At 42.7% G+C, this 19,571-nt stretch overlaps 1 protein-coding gene across 15 annotated transcripts in view; it reads left to right on the top strand.

Moving 5' to 3' along the window:
- The window catches only part of LOC125501934, a 44,034-nt gene extending 25,649 nt beyond the window's left edge, over positions 1-18,385 (top strand). For 14 of the 15 annotated variants that reach the window (XR_007279678.1, XR_007279684.1, XR_007279674.1 and 11 more), the window contains one exon: positions 18,067-18,385. Coding sequence is in view for 3 of the 15 variants with exons in the window: in XM_048659121.1 (XP_048515078.1) it covers positions 18,067-18,077 (11 nt within the window). In the remaining 12 variants the exon portion in view is untranslated. Of the gene's footprint in view, positions 1-371; positions 1,753-18,066 lie in introns of those variants that run through there. The other variant, XM_048659119.1, reaches the window with a different exon arrangement.
- The last annotated feature ends 1,186 nt before the right edge of the window (positions 18,386-19,571 follow it).

Here is a 19,571-nt window from a genome sequence, read left to right as displayed (position 1 = left end):
TGAAAACGTTGCCGTAAGAATCGGTGGTCTCAAAAAGAGCGCGTTCTTCGGGAGAGGGAATATTTTCAAGGTTGTAGACCGACGAAGAATGTCCGTCAGAAGGTGATCCCGTTCTGCCGGTAAATTTGATAGAATTTCTCCGTACCTAGAAGGTGACGTTTACAGTTCGCATATTCCCGAGATACGAACATACCTCAATTAATATCAGCGATCGTACCTTCAGGGAAGTCGCTGCCCCCACGGTGACTCCGAAGCTATCGTCCTTCGAAATTTCAACTCGTACATCTCCAGGCATGTTTAGAATCGCTGAGTAGTCGGACGATTCGTCGTAAATTACCGTAGCGTAATTCTTGTGCTCCATAGAGACGGTTAAGAGTACGGAAACGAAACCGTCCACTACTGAAAGATCCCCAATGGATGCAGCGACGTCAAAGCGATCGCATTCCTCGTCGGTCCATTCGACGAACACCGGATCCTCCTCGACTACGAAACCAGTGGTGATCCTGGAACCGTCTGAATCGCAAAATTCATTATCTATTCTTTTGTTTTTTTTTTTGCGCACGGATGATCCAATTTCGCACCTGGAAATCCGACTGTGAGTCTCCCCCCGTAATCCATCAGGGTTTCGGAACCGTCACCTCTCCTGGTGAACGTCTCACCGACTTCATGATCGCACGTAGTCCTGACCAGTTCGGGATCGAACTCTTCGGAAATTTTTCCCTCGCAAACGCCGTATCTTCTTCCATCGGGCTCCAGAATAATACTGTTGAGAATTTTGAAGTCCGAAGAAGAGCGAGCTGCATTTTTTTGCAGCGATGTCAACGAGCTGCTCGTCAACCTTCGCTTCCCATTCGTCTTTTCAACGCTCGGATTCGAAGTTCGCTTGCCTCTCAACCTACTGGCTTTATCGAAGTCACTACATTATAATATAATAATATAATTCGCGGTATGGTTTTATAACCTGGGATAGGATTGGCGTCGTGGTTCGATTTCGATTTTTCGAATCCAGAACAAATTACAAATTTCCCGTTGGCTCGGAGCACTCGTACGGCGCCGTCGTCTAGGAACACGAGTAGCGTACCGTCCCGTAGAAAAACCCTCTGCGTCTCGTCGGAGATCCCACTGCACTCCGGGCCCTTCGTACCGACGTAGGACTGCTTTACGTAGAACGGGTTCGAAGGACGATCCCCTGGGAGTGTTTCGACGAGGAGCCCGGACGGCCAGGAACCTTTAAACCCCGGGTCAAGCACCGTTTCCGACGCCCACGTGTCGTTTGACGTACCGCCACTCTCGTATTCCGCTTTTACAAACTCACGGGAATTTCTCGCGGTACTCGACGTCGCTGACCTCACGGTCGCCGCCTCCCCCTCGCTCTTACGCGTTACGCCCACCGCACTCGACTTTTCTTCGTCGAAGAACGTCAGAACGACTCCGTCGGCGGTCGCCAGATGAAATTTCGGACGGCGATCGTTCTCGTGAACGTGATCGCCGATCGAATGATGCAGGCTGAGGATATTGCCGAAGAGATCGACGGTTATTCGAAGTCTGGCTGCGGAACGAGTCCACTGTTCAAGGTCAACGTTGACCACCGTTCCATCCCGCGATGTGAACCTGGTCTTTTTGCCGGACACCTGGATTCTGCGGTTTCCGATGTCGTAGCCCACGAAGGACGAGGGGGCTTCTCTTTCTTCGGAGATACTCGACGAGGAGACATTCGTTACCGAGCTATCGTTGCCGTTCTTGGTTTTCGCGGTGAGTTTTGCAAAAGATTTAGTTTTTTTAGCCTTTGAAAGAACAGGTTCCTCAAACCCCCGAGTTTGTGGAATTTTCTTTTTCACCAAGGAATTGGAAAGCTCCGCGTCGGTCTGCGAGGACTGCCGTGATTTTTGCTCGAGCAACTCCGATCCTTTAATTGAATGCGGAAGAACGAAGTCTAGGTCTTTGTATCGCGACGCCAATGGCGGCTGTTCATCCTTATCTCGAATTTGCGTTTCCATACGCAAAGCTTCCCTTTCGGCTAACGTTCTGGTGTAAATTTCATCCTGTATCTCGATCCACTTCTTTTCCTCCTCCATAACGTATTTGCCAAAGTCCTTCAGACACACCGGAGTTCTTATAAAGGCGGAGTATTCTTGCTCGGTAATTCCGAGGTAATTATAAAAGTAAATTAACACGGAGTCAGTCGGTGCGAAATAATGACTTTCCATGACATCGAATTGCTCGTGGCACTTGAAAAAAATTTGCGAAAATACGTCGGACGATATAACGATCAGGCTATCGAACTTCTCCATATCCAAAAGCGTACGGTTCCGATCTACGTACATTTCGCCGCCATCGTAACCGGGACTCAGCATTTCTCTAGCGTCTATCAGGTCAAACAACTCAGGGCACTCGAAAGTCTCCTCGACAGCTTTACGGTATTGGATTACGCTATCGCTGAGGAAGCGGCGGGGTGGCAAAGATTGATGCGACTGAATTTTCAAGGTCGCCCGCGGTTGGATCGAAGTCAGCGTTTCCGAAGCAGTACGTCTCTCGTTCAGCTTCGATTCGCGGAGTAGCTCCAGGCTCGGGAAGGGTACACTTTTCTCGAGCTCGTCGCTCTCCCGAAGATTACTCCGCGGCCGTAGTGGCCCGTTTATTATTCTGTCGAAAAGAAGTAGATGCAGGTAGTGCCCCGTTAAATCGCCGCATGTCTTCGCATCGAAGCAATTCGATATCTCGTCTACGTGGTACGCGTACATTTTCACCCGCTCTGCGGACGGGGTTGGCGCACTCGCCCAGAGCAGGGCGATCGCGTATTCCTTCAAAACTCGCGTACCGAAATCTGCCACGCTGACAGTCGCGTTTGATTCGTTTTCAGGGGCGCCGTAGTCTCTCAAAAAATCGCAATGATGAGTTTCGAACCCGATCGCGTCGCCGCGGATTATTAACAAGGAGTCAGGATTGTCCGAGGCGATGGCTTGGGGCTGAACGACGTCGAATTCGGTATTGAACCGATCGATCGTCGATCGTAAGTCTTTTTCTAAATTTGTCGATGACGTTTGCGGGTCGCCGCTCGATTCGACGGGAGTTAATTTCTCGTCTTCAGAGCAGACGATTTGAGTCACCAGAGCGTTGAGGATTATCGATACCGATTGACATTCTTCGGGGATTTTACTCACGATCGCGTCGTAGATTTCCCTGCGCTGTTCTTCCGGTCTGATCTCGTCCAGACCGGGTTGCAGGGTCATGTTATTTATGTAGTTTCTATGGTACCTAGCGATGTCGCAAAGATCGTACACGAGAAATGATATTCTTCTGTACAGGTCCGTTTTCAAAGACTCATAAATTTCGTCGTTTGAATCATCGTCAGCCGGGATATCCGGTGGGCAGAAATTCTGGCAAATGAGATCGCAATATTTCCAACCCGTTTCGGGATCGTCCAGCGACCTTTCAAGGGCTGTCCAGAAGGTGCGAAGCCTACTTTCCGCCCCTTCGCTCTCACCTTTCGCAAGAGTGGCGTCTGTTCCCTCTTCGTCGAGTCGGCATATCCTGAAAATGGCCATTAGCGGTAGGCCGGCATTGATCAATTCAATTGGCAAGTTCGGATCGTGAAAGCCCGATAGCACTACGTACAAGTTTGGCCCCTCGACCGGGGCATCGTCTACGTATACCTTGTCCCTCCAATCTTCACCGCGTTTCCTGAGCGTAGTGTTTGCTTTATCGAACGACTTGGCGTCCCCAGGGTACCCCTTGGAAGATCTCGAAGTACCGGCTGCTTTCGGATTTGGTTTAACCGCGCCCGTCATCATCGTCTCGATTTCCCTGCTAACTTCGCTTTCGATTTTCACTCGGCGTTCCGCCACCCTTTGGCTCTTGGTCTTAGCGCGATTCACGAAGAATTTTATCAGTCTGGATATCAGCCAGGAATTCATTTCAACGTTCGGGCTCGTATCCGCGATCCGTTTGCTCGCGAATCGGCAGATCCCCTGACCGGGTAGACCAACCGGGCGTTCGTCTTCCGATTTACCGACCAATTTCACACCACGTAACAATTTCTCGCGGGAGAGGGCGAAAATTTTTTCACGCGTTTTCGCGTCCGCCGCTTCGTTAAATATTTTCATGTACTTGGAATCGTCGGGCTCGGTTTCAACGATCAGAGCGATAGCGCAGTTCCATCGTTCGTCGTTTATAGTCAAGTCTTCTATTTCCGATCTCCAAGACTCCTCGTCACTCGGAACAGGCGCGCCCTTAGCGTTGGCATTCTTTGTAATGGATTTCCGTTTCTGTGGCATACTTTTTATCGAGGTACTTTAAACGCGGAGTCGGCATACGTTTAACCTCCGAGAATGTCAAGACCAGTCCGCGTGTACGGTGGGTAGGGTAAATGTTTCTGTAGAGTGAGAAGTTGGCGGCTGGTTCAACGATGAAATTTCAGTTTCAAACTACCGGGCTAAGGAGTCGTTTGAAACTATTCTGCAACCTCCCTTGTACCATCCCTTTCCCAGCAGCTATTAGGCGGTAAAGTTTCGCGATTTTATTTTTCTCCTCGGCATCTGCTGCCCACGTGAACCAGCAGCAGCAGCAGCAGCAGCAACGACAGCCTGCAGGTTACAGAGAGATTCGCCATGAAAGTAATTCCGGCAAAAACACGTGTCTCTCGCTGAATATGATTAATTTATAACCGCGCCTCAATTGCGTTGTTGCTATTTTTGCCGGGGGATTAAAATTTAAAAAGGTTGTATTCTCTTCCATGTTAACCTTTGTATCTGGCTACGTTTTTTGTTTGTTTTTTTTCACTCTTTTTCGCTCCTCTCTCGCTTTTTCGTTCTCTCCATAGTGTCCGGAAGGGCTTCCCGCTAATTGTCAGGCATGAATTTATGCATAAACGTAGGCGGTAATAATTTTTCATTAAAAAAAAAAAAAAAAGAAATACATCGATGACGTATCTGACGAATTTTTTTAACTCTCTCGTCAAGACTCGAGTCACCGCTCATTTATCCATTCATATATGTATGAGAATCGGGTAATAATGTCATTTATTTTGACTCGCTTCGTCGGATTCAAAGTTGAACATATAAACTCACAAAATGAGGTATATATACAGAATCCCCTCGGTAATATTTCATGCTTTTTCATTCCCCAAGCGGTGAAGGAACAGCACTTTAAATATTTCTTATTCACGTGTATGCTTGTTTTACTCAAGAGAATATATTAGCTCTTAATAAGTTTGCAGAGCAGGGGTAGAAAAAGAGAGAGAAAAAACTTGGCCTAATTGTAGGTAAAAACAAAAAAAAATAAAATAAAATAAAATAAAAATAGAATTCAGGCGTATATGTAACGGAGATAAAGAGATGAAGACAAAAAACCTCCGCAGTGACTAGAGTCTCTCGGTTTGAAGAAACAAAGCAAAAAAACATGATGGAAAAAAAAAAACAAATAAAAAAATAAAATAAGGGAGCTTCTCTCCGGGCATCTGCAGACTTGCGCGAATTTCCCTCAGCGCGCGAGAGTTGGGTATATAAATAAAAGTCAATAGCACTTTCGAGATTCTCTACTCGAGTAAAATAGAAAGCGTTTTCTGTAGGGCAAAGTGGTCCGTCCGTGTGTTTTTCGGGTTATAGTGGGTTTTGTAGGTACGCAAGAGGGGGGGGACGGGGGGAGTAGGGGTGGGTTTTTCGGGGGTTGTTGTATAGCGTCAGGAAATGCCAGGAACCTTGATGTATCGCGGGCAATTTAAATTACAGGATGTAGAGCACGGGCAGCTTTGGCCTCGCGTTAAAGAGGGATATAGTCGGATCACAGAGAGAAACCCGAGAACCGGAAATCCGCAATTTTCACCCCTTATTAACAATAACAATAATAATTGAAAAAAAAAAAACAAAAAGAAACACGATTCGAAAAACAGAATCCACGTCTGCCGATGATTGAAAACGAAAATCTGCGCAACGTTATAAAATGTACCACCAGTCGCGTAAAAAGTCTTTCCGGCGTCTTCCGGTCTCGCTGGATTCGGAGAGACGTTTGAAGCGTCGTCGCGCGTATTCTCGTAGCGTCGTTAACCGGTGATCAAATACAGATTTCACGTTACCGGAATTGACGCAAACAGTCGCCCGTCGCTGCCTTGTGCTCGCGTAACTAGTTTATGTAAGTAAAACGTGAAACCCAACATTTGGTTTACTCGCGAGCTCAGAAGATTTCCTTCACCGAGGCGCATGTATACCTACTGCAGAAGGGTCCGTCTGTACCCCCCCACCCCCCATTCCCCCCCTTCCCCCCACACACTGACAGACAGTTTTAAGTGCCTCTTAAGTAAACTTAACGCTGAACTTAACTGCTGGGGTACCCGCAAAGTAAATTGCAACATCTGCAATTTCTGACGACTGACTTATACTTAAGGATTGTACGAGTACACGACATTAAAATGTATGTACACTTCTTCGCCCGGTCTTCCGCTAACAAATAATTGAACGTTGCACAGACGTGTACAGCTTTTTCGTTGAGAAAATTTTTCCATCCTCCTATTCGGATGAGCGCGATTTTCTTCGACAGCCGTAAAACCGTAGGTGGATAATAGCGGTGTTGAAACACGTTGGCGTTTCCTCCGGTCTTCCGTGTCCTAACACCTAACACCTAAAACACCCAAGTTCATCGCGGGCGCATTGCGTGTCGCACATGAAGCGAGATGAAATCGTTAATTGAATCCAACGATCTAAATAGCATTCGACATTCCGTGTGCCAACGACTACGACGAACAACCGCGCCGGTGTTTCAATTAAGCTCTTGGAATACCAACCGCCATTCCTTTTACGGAAAACCATGAGAACGGTGCAGACACGGACCGATACAAACGCAAAACTGTCCATAAGACGTACACCACGACGCGCCAACGCGCCAAAGTTTTCAGCTTACCTCCACTAATTAGTAAAACTTGAAATCCAAAATTGAGTTTTCCCTGCACTTCTCGAATACAAACCGACGAACGCGTACGCGCTACCGCATATCAGCCAACTTCGACGTTTAGCTGCTTTTTTTTTTTTTTCTCTCTTCTCTCTTCTCTCTTCTTCGCAGACCGTCCGAAACGTCCCTTGCAGATACACTTACTCCTCTCTTTTATTTCATTTTATTATATTCGTTTATTTCGGTTTCTTTTTACTTTCATTATGGCGGGGGGGTATATCTTCTTTCCGTTCCCGAGGGAAGGTTTCGAGCGCGGGTTCCTCTCCGCGCTATCCATCACTCGACGGGGTTACACCCCGCTAGCGGACAAATCCCCGCAGAATGTACTCTCCGCTGCGAGTTAAAAGAAAGAGAAAAAAACCAAAAAATAAAAAAAAATAAACAGAAGGGTTTTCGGGGGTTCAGTTCCAGGTTCGCGCGTTCGGAGTCACCGTCGCGTGTATATAGTTATCGTCGCGAGCCTTTCCGTTGCCGCGCCTCGAGCAACACCCCGTTATACGTTTCAAGGCACGGTGGGGGTGTATTTCGAGCCATAAAGCGAAACAAACGTGAAATGGTACCGTTAATGTTTAATTGCGACAAATCCGAAAATCCCACCGGGGAGATTATGGGGCCGGATATCCTATACCTCTGGGCTTGTATCCGCACGTATTTACACAATCGGCGTGTACAGGCCGAATAAACTTCTCGTTCGAATCCGTACTGTCGCTAAACGGAACTTTCCAATTGACGTAACATCGATGGAATCAAATTTAATCCGACCGTCGGACCCTCCGGAGGTGTGTCGATAATAATTTTTTCTTCGGACGGTTCCGCTTATTTTCATACGTTGTCTCGAGTCACTCGACGTACGTACGTACGTGAGGCACGTTCGTGACGACCGCACACGTACGTATACCACCACCCAGTGCCGTGTGTGCTGCATATCACTGCGATGCATGTTTGTAATGAAAAATAGATTACCCACACATCTTCCCCGGTACCCTAAACTAACATATCATAACTTTTGTCGTACGGAGAGTGGGGAGGTAGTGCTTGAAATTATATAACTCTTCGCGACTGCGACGACGAGGCGCGCGATGCACGACGCGCGATGTGTGCAGGCTGTACGTAACGACGAAACTCTCCTGAAACTGTAATTTTCACGCGACGAAACAAATAAAAAAAAAAAATGAAATATAAAATGAAAAATAAAAAAAAAAAAAAAAAGTCCAGGGAAAGAAAACCCCTTGAAAACTGTATAAAATATAAAATTAAAAAAAAAAAAAAAAAAAGGTCAGAAAGTAGGTACGTCACGTCGTCGCGTTGTTGCTGATGCCAGTGATGATAATTGTGCGATGCGCGAATGAGAAAAATTGAAATTAATTTGGAGACGAAGGGAAAAAAGAGTAGGAGAAGAAGGAGGAAAAATTATTGAAACAATTCAAACGATCAATCATCGAATTCTGCGGTTAGGTATTCAATTCGATTGGTGATCCGAGACGAGAATATTATCGGTGTTTGTTTATCGAGCACACAGATAGATCTGGTGTTTTATGCATACAGGCGTATGTACATGGACAGGTGTACGTGTAACGGGGGGGGGGGGGGGGGGGGGGGGGGCAGATAGTCAATGTGCAGGAAGGATTAGGGCGTTAGAGCATATTGTGTGCGGTGGTATCTGTGCGGTCGATCGGTTGTAGGCTTAGCCCACATTGCTTGATTCATGTTCGCGAACGCCCCCCCAATCATGTCGCATTACGCGCGACCCACCCTCCCTTCCTCCCTTCGTCGCCCTTGCCCGATCGCGGGTACCTACACCGTTAATGGGGGACGGGCTCCGTGGCGAATTTTTCTCCTCCCTCTTTTTCTCCACCTCGTTCTTTTTCATCTCGACGAGTGAATAATTGCTCCTCGCGATATATATATATATACATTCGTCTAATCGTTTTCCTCCTCCCAATCGATGTCAAAATTTCGGGATCAGTATCCTCGATAAATTACGTAAACTCCGACATCTGGACCGGCGGAGATGACGGCCCGCACAATTCTTAGATTCGGTTTAACCCTGCGCCCGATCAATTTAGCATTCTTATTTCTTCTGATCAATTTTTTTTCCTTCGTTTCGTTTTTTTCTTGCAATACTTGGGTGAGCTTTTTTTTTTTTTGCATTTTTCTCCTCCATTTATATCGACGATTGTCAATCGAGCCGCGGTAGCTGGGATTAAAATCTCTTGGGTATCGAAAATTCACGTACATACATACCTCCTATGTAAGTACATAAACCTACATTTTCTGCGAATCTGTAAATTTCAGAAGCTCGCGAAAGATTGTACCTATAACTATGTATGTATATATATATATATATATTTATGTACATGGATATGATACATACACTTCGCTCCGAGCTTTAAAAACTGCCGACATTGCCTCATTACTCCAGAAGCTGAATGTATTTTTATACCCAGTTGTTACTCTCATTTCGTTGAAATTGTTGACATTTTTTATCTTCTACCTTCCCCACCCCCATCCGGCTGTACACGGGGCTGATGTCTCTTTTTTTTTTTTCCCTTTTTCGTTGAATTTTTTCACTTCTCTTTTCTCCCTTCGTCTCTCTCGCGCACAAATGACGCATCAAAAAAGTTCTTAATTTTCTTTACTTTACCCCCGGCAAACTCATTTTTTATACGCGTATGCGAAAATGAAGAACTCACTTGATTTCTTGGGAATATCGCGAGAAAGTTGAGAAACGCGAGGACCCGCGATTTGTAAGAAGTAAAGTAAGAGACAAAAATGAAAAATAAAAAAAATTTTACGGCTTATTAAAAAGAACGTTATTATTCAACGGCTTGATTTCCGTCCGATAAAACTCCTCTAGTGTACGACGTGGAGAATGAAAGAACGGAAGAATGTAATTCGACGTTATTCGTTAAACGTATTTAGTTGAAACTATCGCGTTAATCGGACTCGTCGAGATGGTATGTGGACGGAGGTGTCCGGGTATCGGTGGAGAGAACGAGGGGCCGGGGGTAGGTGTTGAAATGAGAGAGAGTTTGATAAAAAGAGTGAAATGAAAGGTAAGGAAAACGTTGATATTCTAGAGGCGAGTTGCAACCTGAGGCGGAGTCGTAAAGCTACATAAAATGGCAGATTGCCCCGTAGGGGTTGTGCGGAGCCCCGTTGAATCTTACCGGATGGGGTGCGGGAGTTGCTGTGGGGATTCAATAAAACGGATAACACGGAGAGAACAAGGTGGTGGTTTCACATAGCGAATAGTCAATATAGGTGCTGGTGTATTCTCGCCGCCTCTTTCTGTACAGTTTTCCCTCCCCCCACCCTACACTCGTTTCGCGTTTGACGATCGCTTCTGGAAACTTTCCAAAAAACCCTTCTGACTCAATGCAGGGCGAAATCTGACTCTTGGCCACCCTTCTCTCATTCGCAGTCCTCCGAACGCCAACACCCTAAATCATGAATAACGTCGATTCTATTCAGGCCGGCTAATGCCCGAAAAAAGAACGAGCCGCGGAGAGAGAGAGAGAGAGAGAGAGAGAAACAGAAAAAAGATCAATTCGAGGGCCATTTTCTTTCGTAATCTGATACACCTGAATTATTTTGTCGTCGATCACAATTATGAAAATTGTCGCATATTATTCATTTCCACGTCTAACGTTTCTTTTTTCTTACCGTAGGCCATCTGTGTAATTGTTTCTCTTACGTTTTTTTTTTTTTTTCTATTTTTTTTCTCTCCAACTCCTTACTCGAAGTCTGATGGAATCGTACGATTATTACGTAGCGACCAGCTAGCTGCCTGCCTTTTGACAAGGGGACGTTTTTCCTGATTGTGAGCTTTGGTTCTCATATATAAAGCTTTCGCTGCTATGTAGGTATCGGGGGCTTTTAGAATTTATTTCAGACTCGTTTCCCTCCTTTTCTTTCACTTGTTATTTTTCTTTCGCTTCTGTTACTTTCTTTCTCTCGCAGATTCCTTCGTATTTCACGGAATACATAATTTTAAACCCACCCGTAAATACACAAACGTTCAGAAATATTAATCGAAATTGTAATTAAAAATTGTTTGTCGATGACGGTCGCGACGAGGCGATATGAATCCTGGAAGCGAGCAATATTTTTTTCTTTCTCTCTTTCATCTTATTTCTCTGAAATTTTTTACCCCGCAATAACAACGTCTCGGTATCCGTAACGCCGAAGAACTTGTTTTTTTCTTTTCAAAAACAAACTGCATGGAAAATACACGAGTTCGATTTTCCGACAAATGGATTGACTGATCCAAAAAAAAAGAAACGAAGAGAGTCGAATAAAATAAGATAAAGATCGAACAACAGCGAACAAAAAACTGGACAGTCGTGTCGTTGTCAGATAGAATCGGAAGGAAGAATTATATACCGATGTATGTACGTTAAAATATATGTCGGAAAATATTGTACAGTGAGAAGTAAAACCGCGTCTCTGCTGTGCAGGTTGTATTATAATAAAATTATGTTATCGTTACCGTTATAGATTTTTATCAGCGAGACGTTTTGATTCGATATGAGTGATATACAGCTGTTGTTGGACATAAATTCAAAAGTTACCTCGCCTAATGCCAAAAATCGGCGTACCCCCCGTTCCGAACGCGACTGACGCGTAAATAGTTAGGGAGAGAAAAAGAAAAAGGAATTAGAAGACGAAAAAAAAAAAAAAAAAAGAAATACTACAGGGTGTAGTTGGTGGATATCCTATATAACCGCATAGACAGTCGGACAAACAGAAAGTTTTTCGGGAATTGGCTTTTCCCCCAAGACCGAAATGGCGCGCCCGGTGTGTGTGTTGTCTTTCGTTTCTTTCTTCTGCTACCGTGTTCGATCCACCCCATCCTATACGCCTCCGTATCACCGCCTCTTCACATCTCCGCGACTCCTGGAAACCAGACAGTTACTTTTTTTCATTTTATTTTTTATTCACGTTTTCTGTTTTTTTTTTTTTTTTTTGCTAGATATTACCGGTCGTCCCTCTTTCACTTTTTCTTATTCTGTTCTTCCTTCATAAGCGAATCCCAGAAGAGGAGCCTCCTATTCATATTAAAGATATAATATAATATTATCAGGAATAGGAAAAAGAAAAAACTGGGTAACGTAACGCACGGAATTTTTTGAATAAAAAGAAAACTGGATTCAATTAATAATTATTCCATGTCTTGAATGAGGACTGGAAGTGGATTATTAACCCCCATGAATTCTTATCCGAAGGACAAATATAAGTACATCGATGATGGATTATTCCCTTCACAATACAGATAAGAATAGGAATTTATACAAAATTCGATTCTAGAATAGGTTAGATGTATGGATACGTATACCTATTCACATGGTGATATTTTCCCTATGCAACAGGTACGTTTTGAGTTATTATTATTTATGAACAAGTGTTTTGGAATAACTCACATTATTCAGAGAGTGAAAAAGATATTATACACACACGTATATATCCCGTTTATTCCAAGAGCGGGCTTGATATGACGTGGGGGGGAAAAAAAATTAAATAGCGTCGAACCGCGGCTCGATCCAACGATGCTTACTTGTCCCGATTCGGATTTTACTTTTTCTCGCTTTACCTCATCCCTTTTATTTATTCATTTGCGTATTTATTGCCATTATTATTTAGTTCCTCTTTTCCATACTCTTACCCCCTTTCCCTAGTTAACCTCATCGGGTATAAACTGCGTGCGTAAAGAGGGTTGCAGAAAAGTTTTCGAAAAAAGAAAGAAATAAGAAAAAAAAAAAAAAAAAAGGGTAAAAAAAAAAAACGGTAGCTTATGGAAGATGGTCGGCTGTAGAACCGTGCCTCGTTGCTCAGGAGAGGCTTTAACCCTTAGCCCTCAACTCTAACCCTCAAATCCTGTAAAGTTCGGCCCTCGCCGCTGCTCGTGCGAAACAAAACATTTTAATTTCATGGTGATTTATGATGGGTAGTATAAATAAAAAATGTTTCCTCCCATATTTGATTAAGTTTTTTGTTTCGTATATATCGCATCTTCTTTCTTTACTTTTCTTTTTCTATTTTTTCTCTCGTTTGTTCCTTTATAATAACTCTCGTTTGCTCTATCGTTTTTGTTTGTTTGAAATTTTTTTTTTTTCTCTCTCAACCTCCCTCCCACTTGTCTCTACAATCTATATTACACGTATTACCTATTTCCATTTTTATTTTATTCCGCGGATCCTCCGGCGTAAAAACTTGACGAAGACAAACGATATTCATAACTATTATACCTCCACCTCTACCCCTCATACCCCGTATAACACCCTAGTATATAATTCATATAAACGTCGAGGGAATACGTCGGTCGGCTATCCGGTTAGTGACAGCTTTTGACGTTCGAGTGCCGCTAAAACGGGAATTTATTGTATTAAAAAGCACGCTTTACATACCACCTCCGTATAAAAGCATATTTCGAAACCGTTTGTAATATATCACCTGTACAACGTCCAATCGAAAGAATGGACAAAAAAGAAATCAATTCAAATCAAATAAAAGGCGAATTACTATTTTCTATCGTTTTCATCCGGTCACTTGCATTCGCGTGATTTGCAGACCGACTTCCTTAATCGGCGGACGTAAAATTCCAGTAATTTTTTGAATGAAAATATAACGAAAAATTCAACCCCCAGCGAATCGTTTTTCATTTCTTAGACAACATATTGTTTTCTTATTTTATTTGATTTCTTTTTCATTTCATTTTTTCGTATTTCACTGACTAATAGGGTTCCTTCGTAACTTTTGAGTATAATTTATAGTTGACGATATATCCCTACAGGGTAAAATCAGAGTATTAAAATATTACCTCCCAGTTTCAAAATATATTTCACAACGAACTCTATATATAGGAAATTTTCCGTCCCATTTTAACTTTCCCAATGGGAATAAGACGTACTTTATAATAATATGATTACATACGTACAAGTGTATACCTCGTAGGAAATCCGTTATGGGGATATTTATACGAAAGTGCGGGAAAAAAGCTTACAAAATTTTGTTATTTATAAGGGTGGAAAAATATATCGCGTCCAGGGCATGCGTGCAGCTTCTTCCTCGGGTCCTTCTCGGTTCGCGGGTAATTCCGAGATACTTTAGCTGTAAGTAGGCGGTAAGGATATCTGTGTAGTTCGTAAATTATGGTCGAACCCTTTAGTCATAAAATCTGTACAAGGAACAACCCCCGTACACGAGGTACGTGTCTTTGGCAGAGAGTAGATCTTCTCTGAAGACGACGGGTAGAATCAACCGAAGGACATTCGCGAGTGGCAGGATTATCTCAACCCTTTTTAACGCTCCTTTATCGCTCGCTAGGACGTACCCGTCGAATACGGAATAATCGCGAAACTGTTCGAATATTTGAGGCGATGCGAAAAAGAGGAGTAAAAAAGTAGAAGCAGGAACCGACCGAGACTCGGGAGTACGCCGACCCTCAATTTTTGAATCGATAGCACAGCGCTATCCAGTTTCCTTCTGGATAACTGCGTCCAATTTCAAAAATTGACTCGCACGGTGCAAGCGTTCAAGCGCCACTTTCTACCCCTGAATTTCCGCCCCCGTATCCGCACCCACATGTACACGTACAGCGTGTATGTTGTTAATATATATTACTTCGAATCGTATGTACCGGAATTTTTCGTATTTTTTTCTCACGCCAAGAAAATATATCCAGAGTCTTTTTTGTAGCGTGGGAAAATGTGAGGAAGTCCAGATTTCGAGTGCACCTTCTTTATTCCGCGACAGGTTCGCTACGACTGAAATCGATTTGTTTGAAGCTAGTTTTTTAAGGGGGAATAAAAGAAGTGCATTTCGAAGGACCGTCGCTGTTATACGTGGGTACCTGTGTGCATCTATCTTTCAACCATATGTGGATATCTTGTATACCGCATGCATCTATGTTCTACTTTTTTATTCGACGTTTGAAAGGAATAACGGTATATGTAACTTGCAATCGAACGTACGTATGTATGCGGCTAGGTGTACTAGAAAAATGGGAAGAGGGAAGCTCCGGGAAACCTCTTCCTCTAGGAATCAGCGCGTACGGTACAGGGATGAACATACCTATGGTATATCTTCACAATCAGAATACTCACGGACTGCCATTGAATGGACATAGAGATCCAGTGGCATTCGATATTCTTTAGAGTGCAAGTCGCTATATCCTATCTATTCTCACATTATATATATACGTATACACGTGTATATATGTATACATATAACTGGTAAATGCCATTATACGAATACGCCAGACTTATTCCTCGCAGCTTACTCGACAAAACCTGGATCGGAGGAGAAAAAACATCCAGCCATTTCCCATGTAAAGCTACTCCAACATTCCGCAAGTTCATCTATTTATTTTTCTGATGTATATATACAAGCGAGTGGTACGTAGTGAGATTTTGGTTGCGTTGGGTGTAAAAAATGAAGTCAAATTCCGAGGGGGTAAACGCGTTCCCTGTATTCGGGGTAATTTTTAGCGTTGCACGATACTTTTGTACAATAATCTATAACACTTTTGGTGTATTTTTCTCGGTGGGAAGGATATCCGCCGATCCATTTACCCGAGCGGGTAGTCTCCCTTTTATTTTTGACGCAGTAGGGTGTGCTTTCGTAACGTGGAAATTTATCGAAGCATCCAGCCTTGCACCCTCCGAGTCGTTTTGGTCCGGGGACGTAAATTTTACCTGGAGCGATCATCGGTAATTCAGAAACTCGAGGCGCCCTGTAAGCTGGACCACTTGAAATGGACTTGTAAGGATCCGGAGGAAAATAAGGACGTGGAAAACTAGCAGTTAAGAAACGTCCCTCGCGTTCTGTATTTGAAAGGAACAATTTTTTACTACCACGTTCTCGGATGTCCTTAAAAATGGAAGGGGGAGAGAGGTAATGGAAATGTAAAGATTTTGTTCTTTTACCTTTTTTCCCAACTTTCTTAGAGTCGTAAGGATCGAATTCGTGTTTTGGATAGGGCGAGAGGCAGATGTCTGCATATCCGGATCCACCGATAGGATTTGGTTTTATTTTACAATTCGGAAGTGCGTTGCCCTCTTTTTTCTTTACCTTTATCTGTGGCGCGTGGTCGAGAGCTGAGGGGTCGGAAAAACATCCGAAAAAGTCGTTGGGCGTTGAATGCAGTTTTCCAGGACCACTGAGCTGGAATTCCCGAGCCCCTAAATTTTTCTTGCGCTCCAACACCTTGGAGGAAGAAAAATAAGGCACGGATAAGGTTTTTACTTCGATTATTCGATCGATCGTTGAGATTGGTTATTTTACTCTTTTCTTGCTCTCTAATTTCCAAGGTTCGGACAAGGCTTCGCCGTTGAAAATTCTCATGAATTCTTTTTCGAAAATTTTCAATTGGGGTCCGGGTTGTATTTGTCTCCCAGTAACGACGTCTTCGCGAACATTCGATACTTTCTTATATCTATCGAAAGGACCGGAGACTGCATCGTCGAAAAAACCTTGCGAGAAAAGGGATATCCGATTTATTTCTTCGAAAGTATAAGTGATTCTCGTTCACGAATGAAAGAAATTAAATCATTTTTACCGACGCGATCCAAGTCAATTTTCCCATACTTTCGCCCAGTTATAAATTGCGGCTGCTGCACCGCCATTGAAATATCTGCTTTCTTGGGTATTATAAATTTATAAAGTAAGTCGGCACAGCTGTCAGTTGCACCTGATTTTCCACCGCTTCAAAACGTTTCCTTCATTATACTTGTAATTCTTCTATCCCGTCCTATGGGATTCCCTGCCCTCACTTTTACCGAGTCCTCGTCGTCCTTAATCTTCACCATTTTGAATATCAATGATCACTTAATCTTTGAACAAAATTTTAAACAAATGACAAAGTCTCATTAATTCCTGATGCTCTATTTATTTCTTCTTTTTTATTCTCGCTGTGAATCGCTGTATTTTTCCAAATGATCCGGGAGCTATATATATCTATTTTAATGAACGTAATGTTTTCTACAGGTTTTTCATTTGGTATTCCGATATTTTCTTTATTTTATTCTGGTGTCTCGTGAATGGGAGCTACGCCGATAAACTGGTTCGCGATTACCTAGACGAGAAAAATTCTTATTTCCGCTCCAATTATTCTCCCGCTTTTTAAAAATTTCCATTTGATATGTAGACAATGACAATAATTCAGACGATACGATACACAGTATGTGTGTAGATAATCGTAATAAAGATAATAGTAATCTGATAATAATAATATCTAAACTTTCGATTGCTGAATCGGCTATTAAGATAAGACCGAAGCAGAAGGAATGACGCTGCCTTAAAACTAACTTCAAGATTTAACCGAAATGGGAAACGACGTGCCCACCACCACTACCACTACCACCATCGCTTAAAATCTAAATCTATATACTCATGTATGTATATAGGTATGGCATACACCTCTTACCAACCTTACCCTTACTTGAGATTTCCTGCCGCGCCTGCAACCTGGAACCCGCCTCTTGAAGAGAAGGTGAATAAGGGAGGAAGGGAAGTTGGAGGGACGAGTACCACGAGTTAGGTGGGAAGGTGTAACCATCTGATAGGAACTCGGATCGATTAAGATTAACCGTCTCTCAAGTCGCTCCATAGACTTTAGGAGACATTCAAATGGGATTTGGGATTAAGTTCTTTCGGTATAAAATAAGGGAGGGACCATTAGCTTAACATATACATATGAGTGGAGCGGTGATAGCGTTTCTTGGTGAAACCTGAGCGTTCATCGTTTGGTTTACAATATATCAGGTTGACACACAACGTAGATGATTCGTACTCGAAGGGAGTCATTCGCTTCTAGATATCCTTACTTTTTCACTGTTCAAAGCGATGAATAGGTGACCACTCGATCAGTTTTGTAGATAGAATAGTTGAGCTTTCAGGTTCAGATTCCTGAGATCGGAATACAAAGAAATACTATAGAGAACTCTATGAAACAAATTTTTGGCTTTTGGACCGGATTTTGAGAAGAATCTGAGGTGCCAATACTTGGCGTTGTTTGAGGGTGAAAAATGTACTATTTTGGAAATGGATTAATACTACTTAATAGCACTTAATATTACTCCGGGTTGGTTTATTTCTGATATTGAACTTTCTTTTCTTCTGTTATAGGTGGAGAATGAGCGGCCTCGATACAACTTTGCCCTGCATCTGAAACGCAAGACTCATCGAGAGATCTGCATAGTTGTGTATCGACTATTTGAATGAGTTATTATATACGTACAATGCTCCAGTATGAAATTTTCAATTGGAGGACTGTGGAATGATTATTCTAATGTTACTTAAGAAAGAAGTGATGTCTTCACTATTGTAACTCGTTATAATCAAAAGTAAAAAGAAATGTCTGTTAATATTGATCTATAAGATGTATGACTAAATCTTCACATGCATATTGTACGTGAATTTATCAATAAACATGAACTACAATGAACTCATGATTGTTGGCAGACTATAATTCACACCCCTACACACCTCATCCACCAATATCCGTGATAACACAGATACATGATTCAGCTCTGATATGATATAGAATAGAATGATATGATAGAATCTCATCCAAATTTTTTTTTTTTTTCGGTATCAGGAGAACAGGATACCGGAGAAGGTATTCTAAATCCGGGAATAAAAATTTTCTCCGAAAATAAAATTTTGTATCAGGAGAACAGAAATCCTGAGGAGGTATTCCGAGACCGGGTGCCTGATCATGTGCATGCATTCGATCCTGTGAATAGCATCTCTCTCCGAATTTTTTTTTTTTTTTTTGGTATCAGGAGAACAGGATACCCGAGGAGGTATTCTAAATCCGGAAAAAAAAATTTTCTCCGAAAATAAAATTTTGTATCAGGAGAACAGAAATGCTGAGGAGGTATTCCGAGACCGGGTGCCTGATCATGTGCATGCATTCGATCCTGTGTATAGCATCTCTCTCGAAATTTTTTTTTTTTTTTTGGTATCAGGAGAACAGGATACCCGAGGAGGTATTCTAAATCCGGAAATAGACATTTTCTCCGAAAATGAAATTTTGTATCAGGAGAACAGAAATCCTGAGGAGGTATTCCGAGACCGGGTGCCTGATCATGTGCATGCATTCGATCCTGTGTAAAGCATCTCTCTCGAAATTTTTTTTTTTTTTTTGGTATCAGGAGAACAGGATACCCGAGGAGGTATTCTAAATCCGGAAATAAAAATTTTCTCCCAAAATAAAATTTTGTATCAGGAGAACAGAAATCCTGAGGAGGTATTCCGAGACCGGGTGCCTGATCATGTGCATGCATTCGATCCTGTGTATAGCATCTCTCTCGAAATTTTTTTTTTTTTTTTTGGTATCAGGAGAACAGGATACCCGAGGAGGTATTCTAAATCCGGAAATAAAAATTTTCTCCGAAAAAAAAATTTTGTATCAGGAGAACAGAAATTCTGAGGAGGTATCCCGAGACCGGGTGCCTGATCATGTGCATGCATTCGATCCTGTGTATAGCATCTCTCTCGGAATTTTTTTTTTTTTTTGGTATCAGGAAAACAGGATACCCGAGGAGGTATTTTAAATCCGGAAATAAAAATTTTCTCCGAAAATAAAATTTTGTATCAGGAGAACAGAAATCCTGAGGAGGTATTCC

The sequence above is a fragment of the Athalia rosae genome, chromosome 7 (assembly GCF_917208135.1).
Source record: "Athalia rosae chromosome 7, iyAthRosa1.1, whole genome shotgun sequence".
Taxonomy (NCBI): Eukaryota; Metazoa; Arthropoda; class Insecta; order Hymenoptera; family Athaliidae; genus Athalia; species Athalia rosae.
Note: the sequence above shows the minus strand (reverse complement) of the source record. Positions and strands in the feature narration are given on the sequence as shown.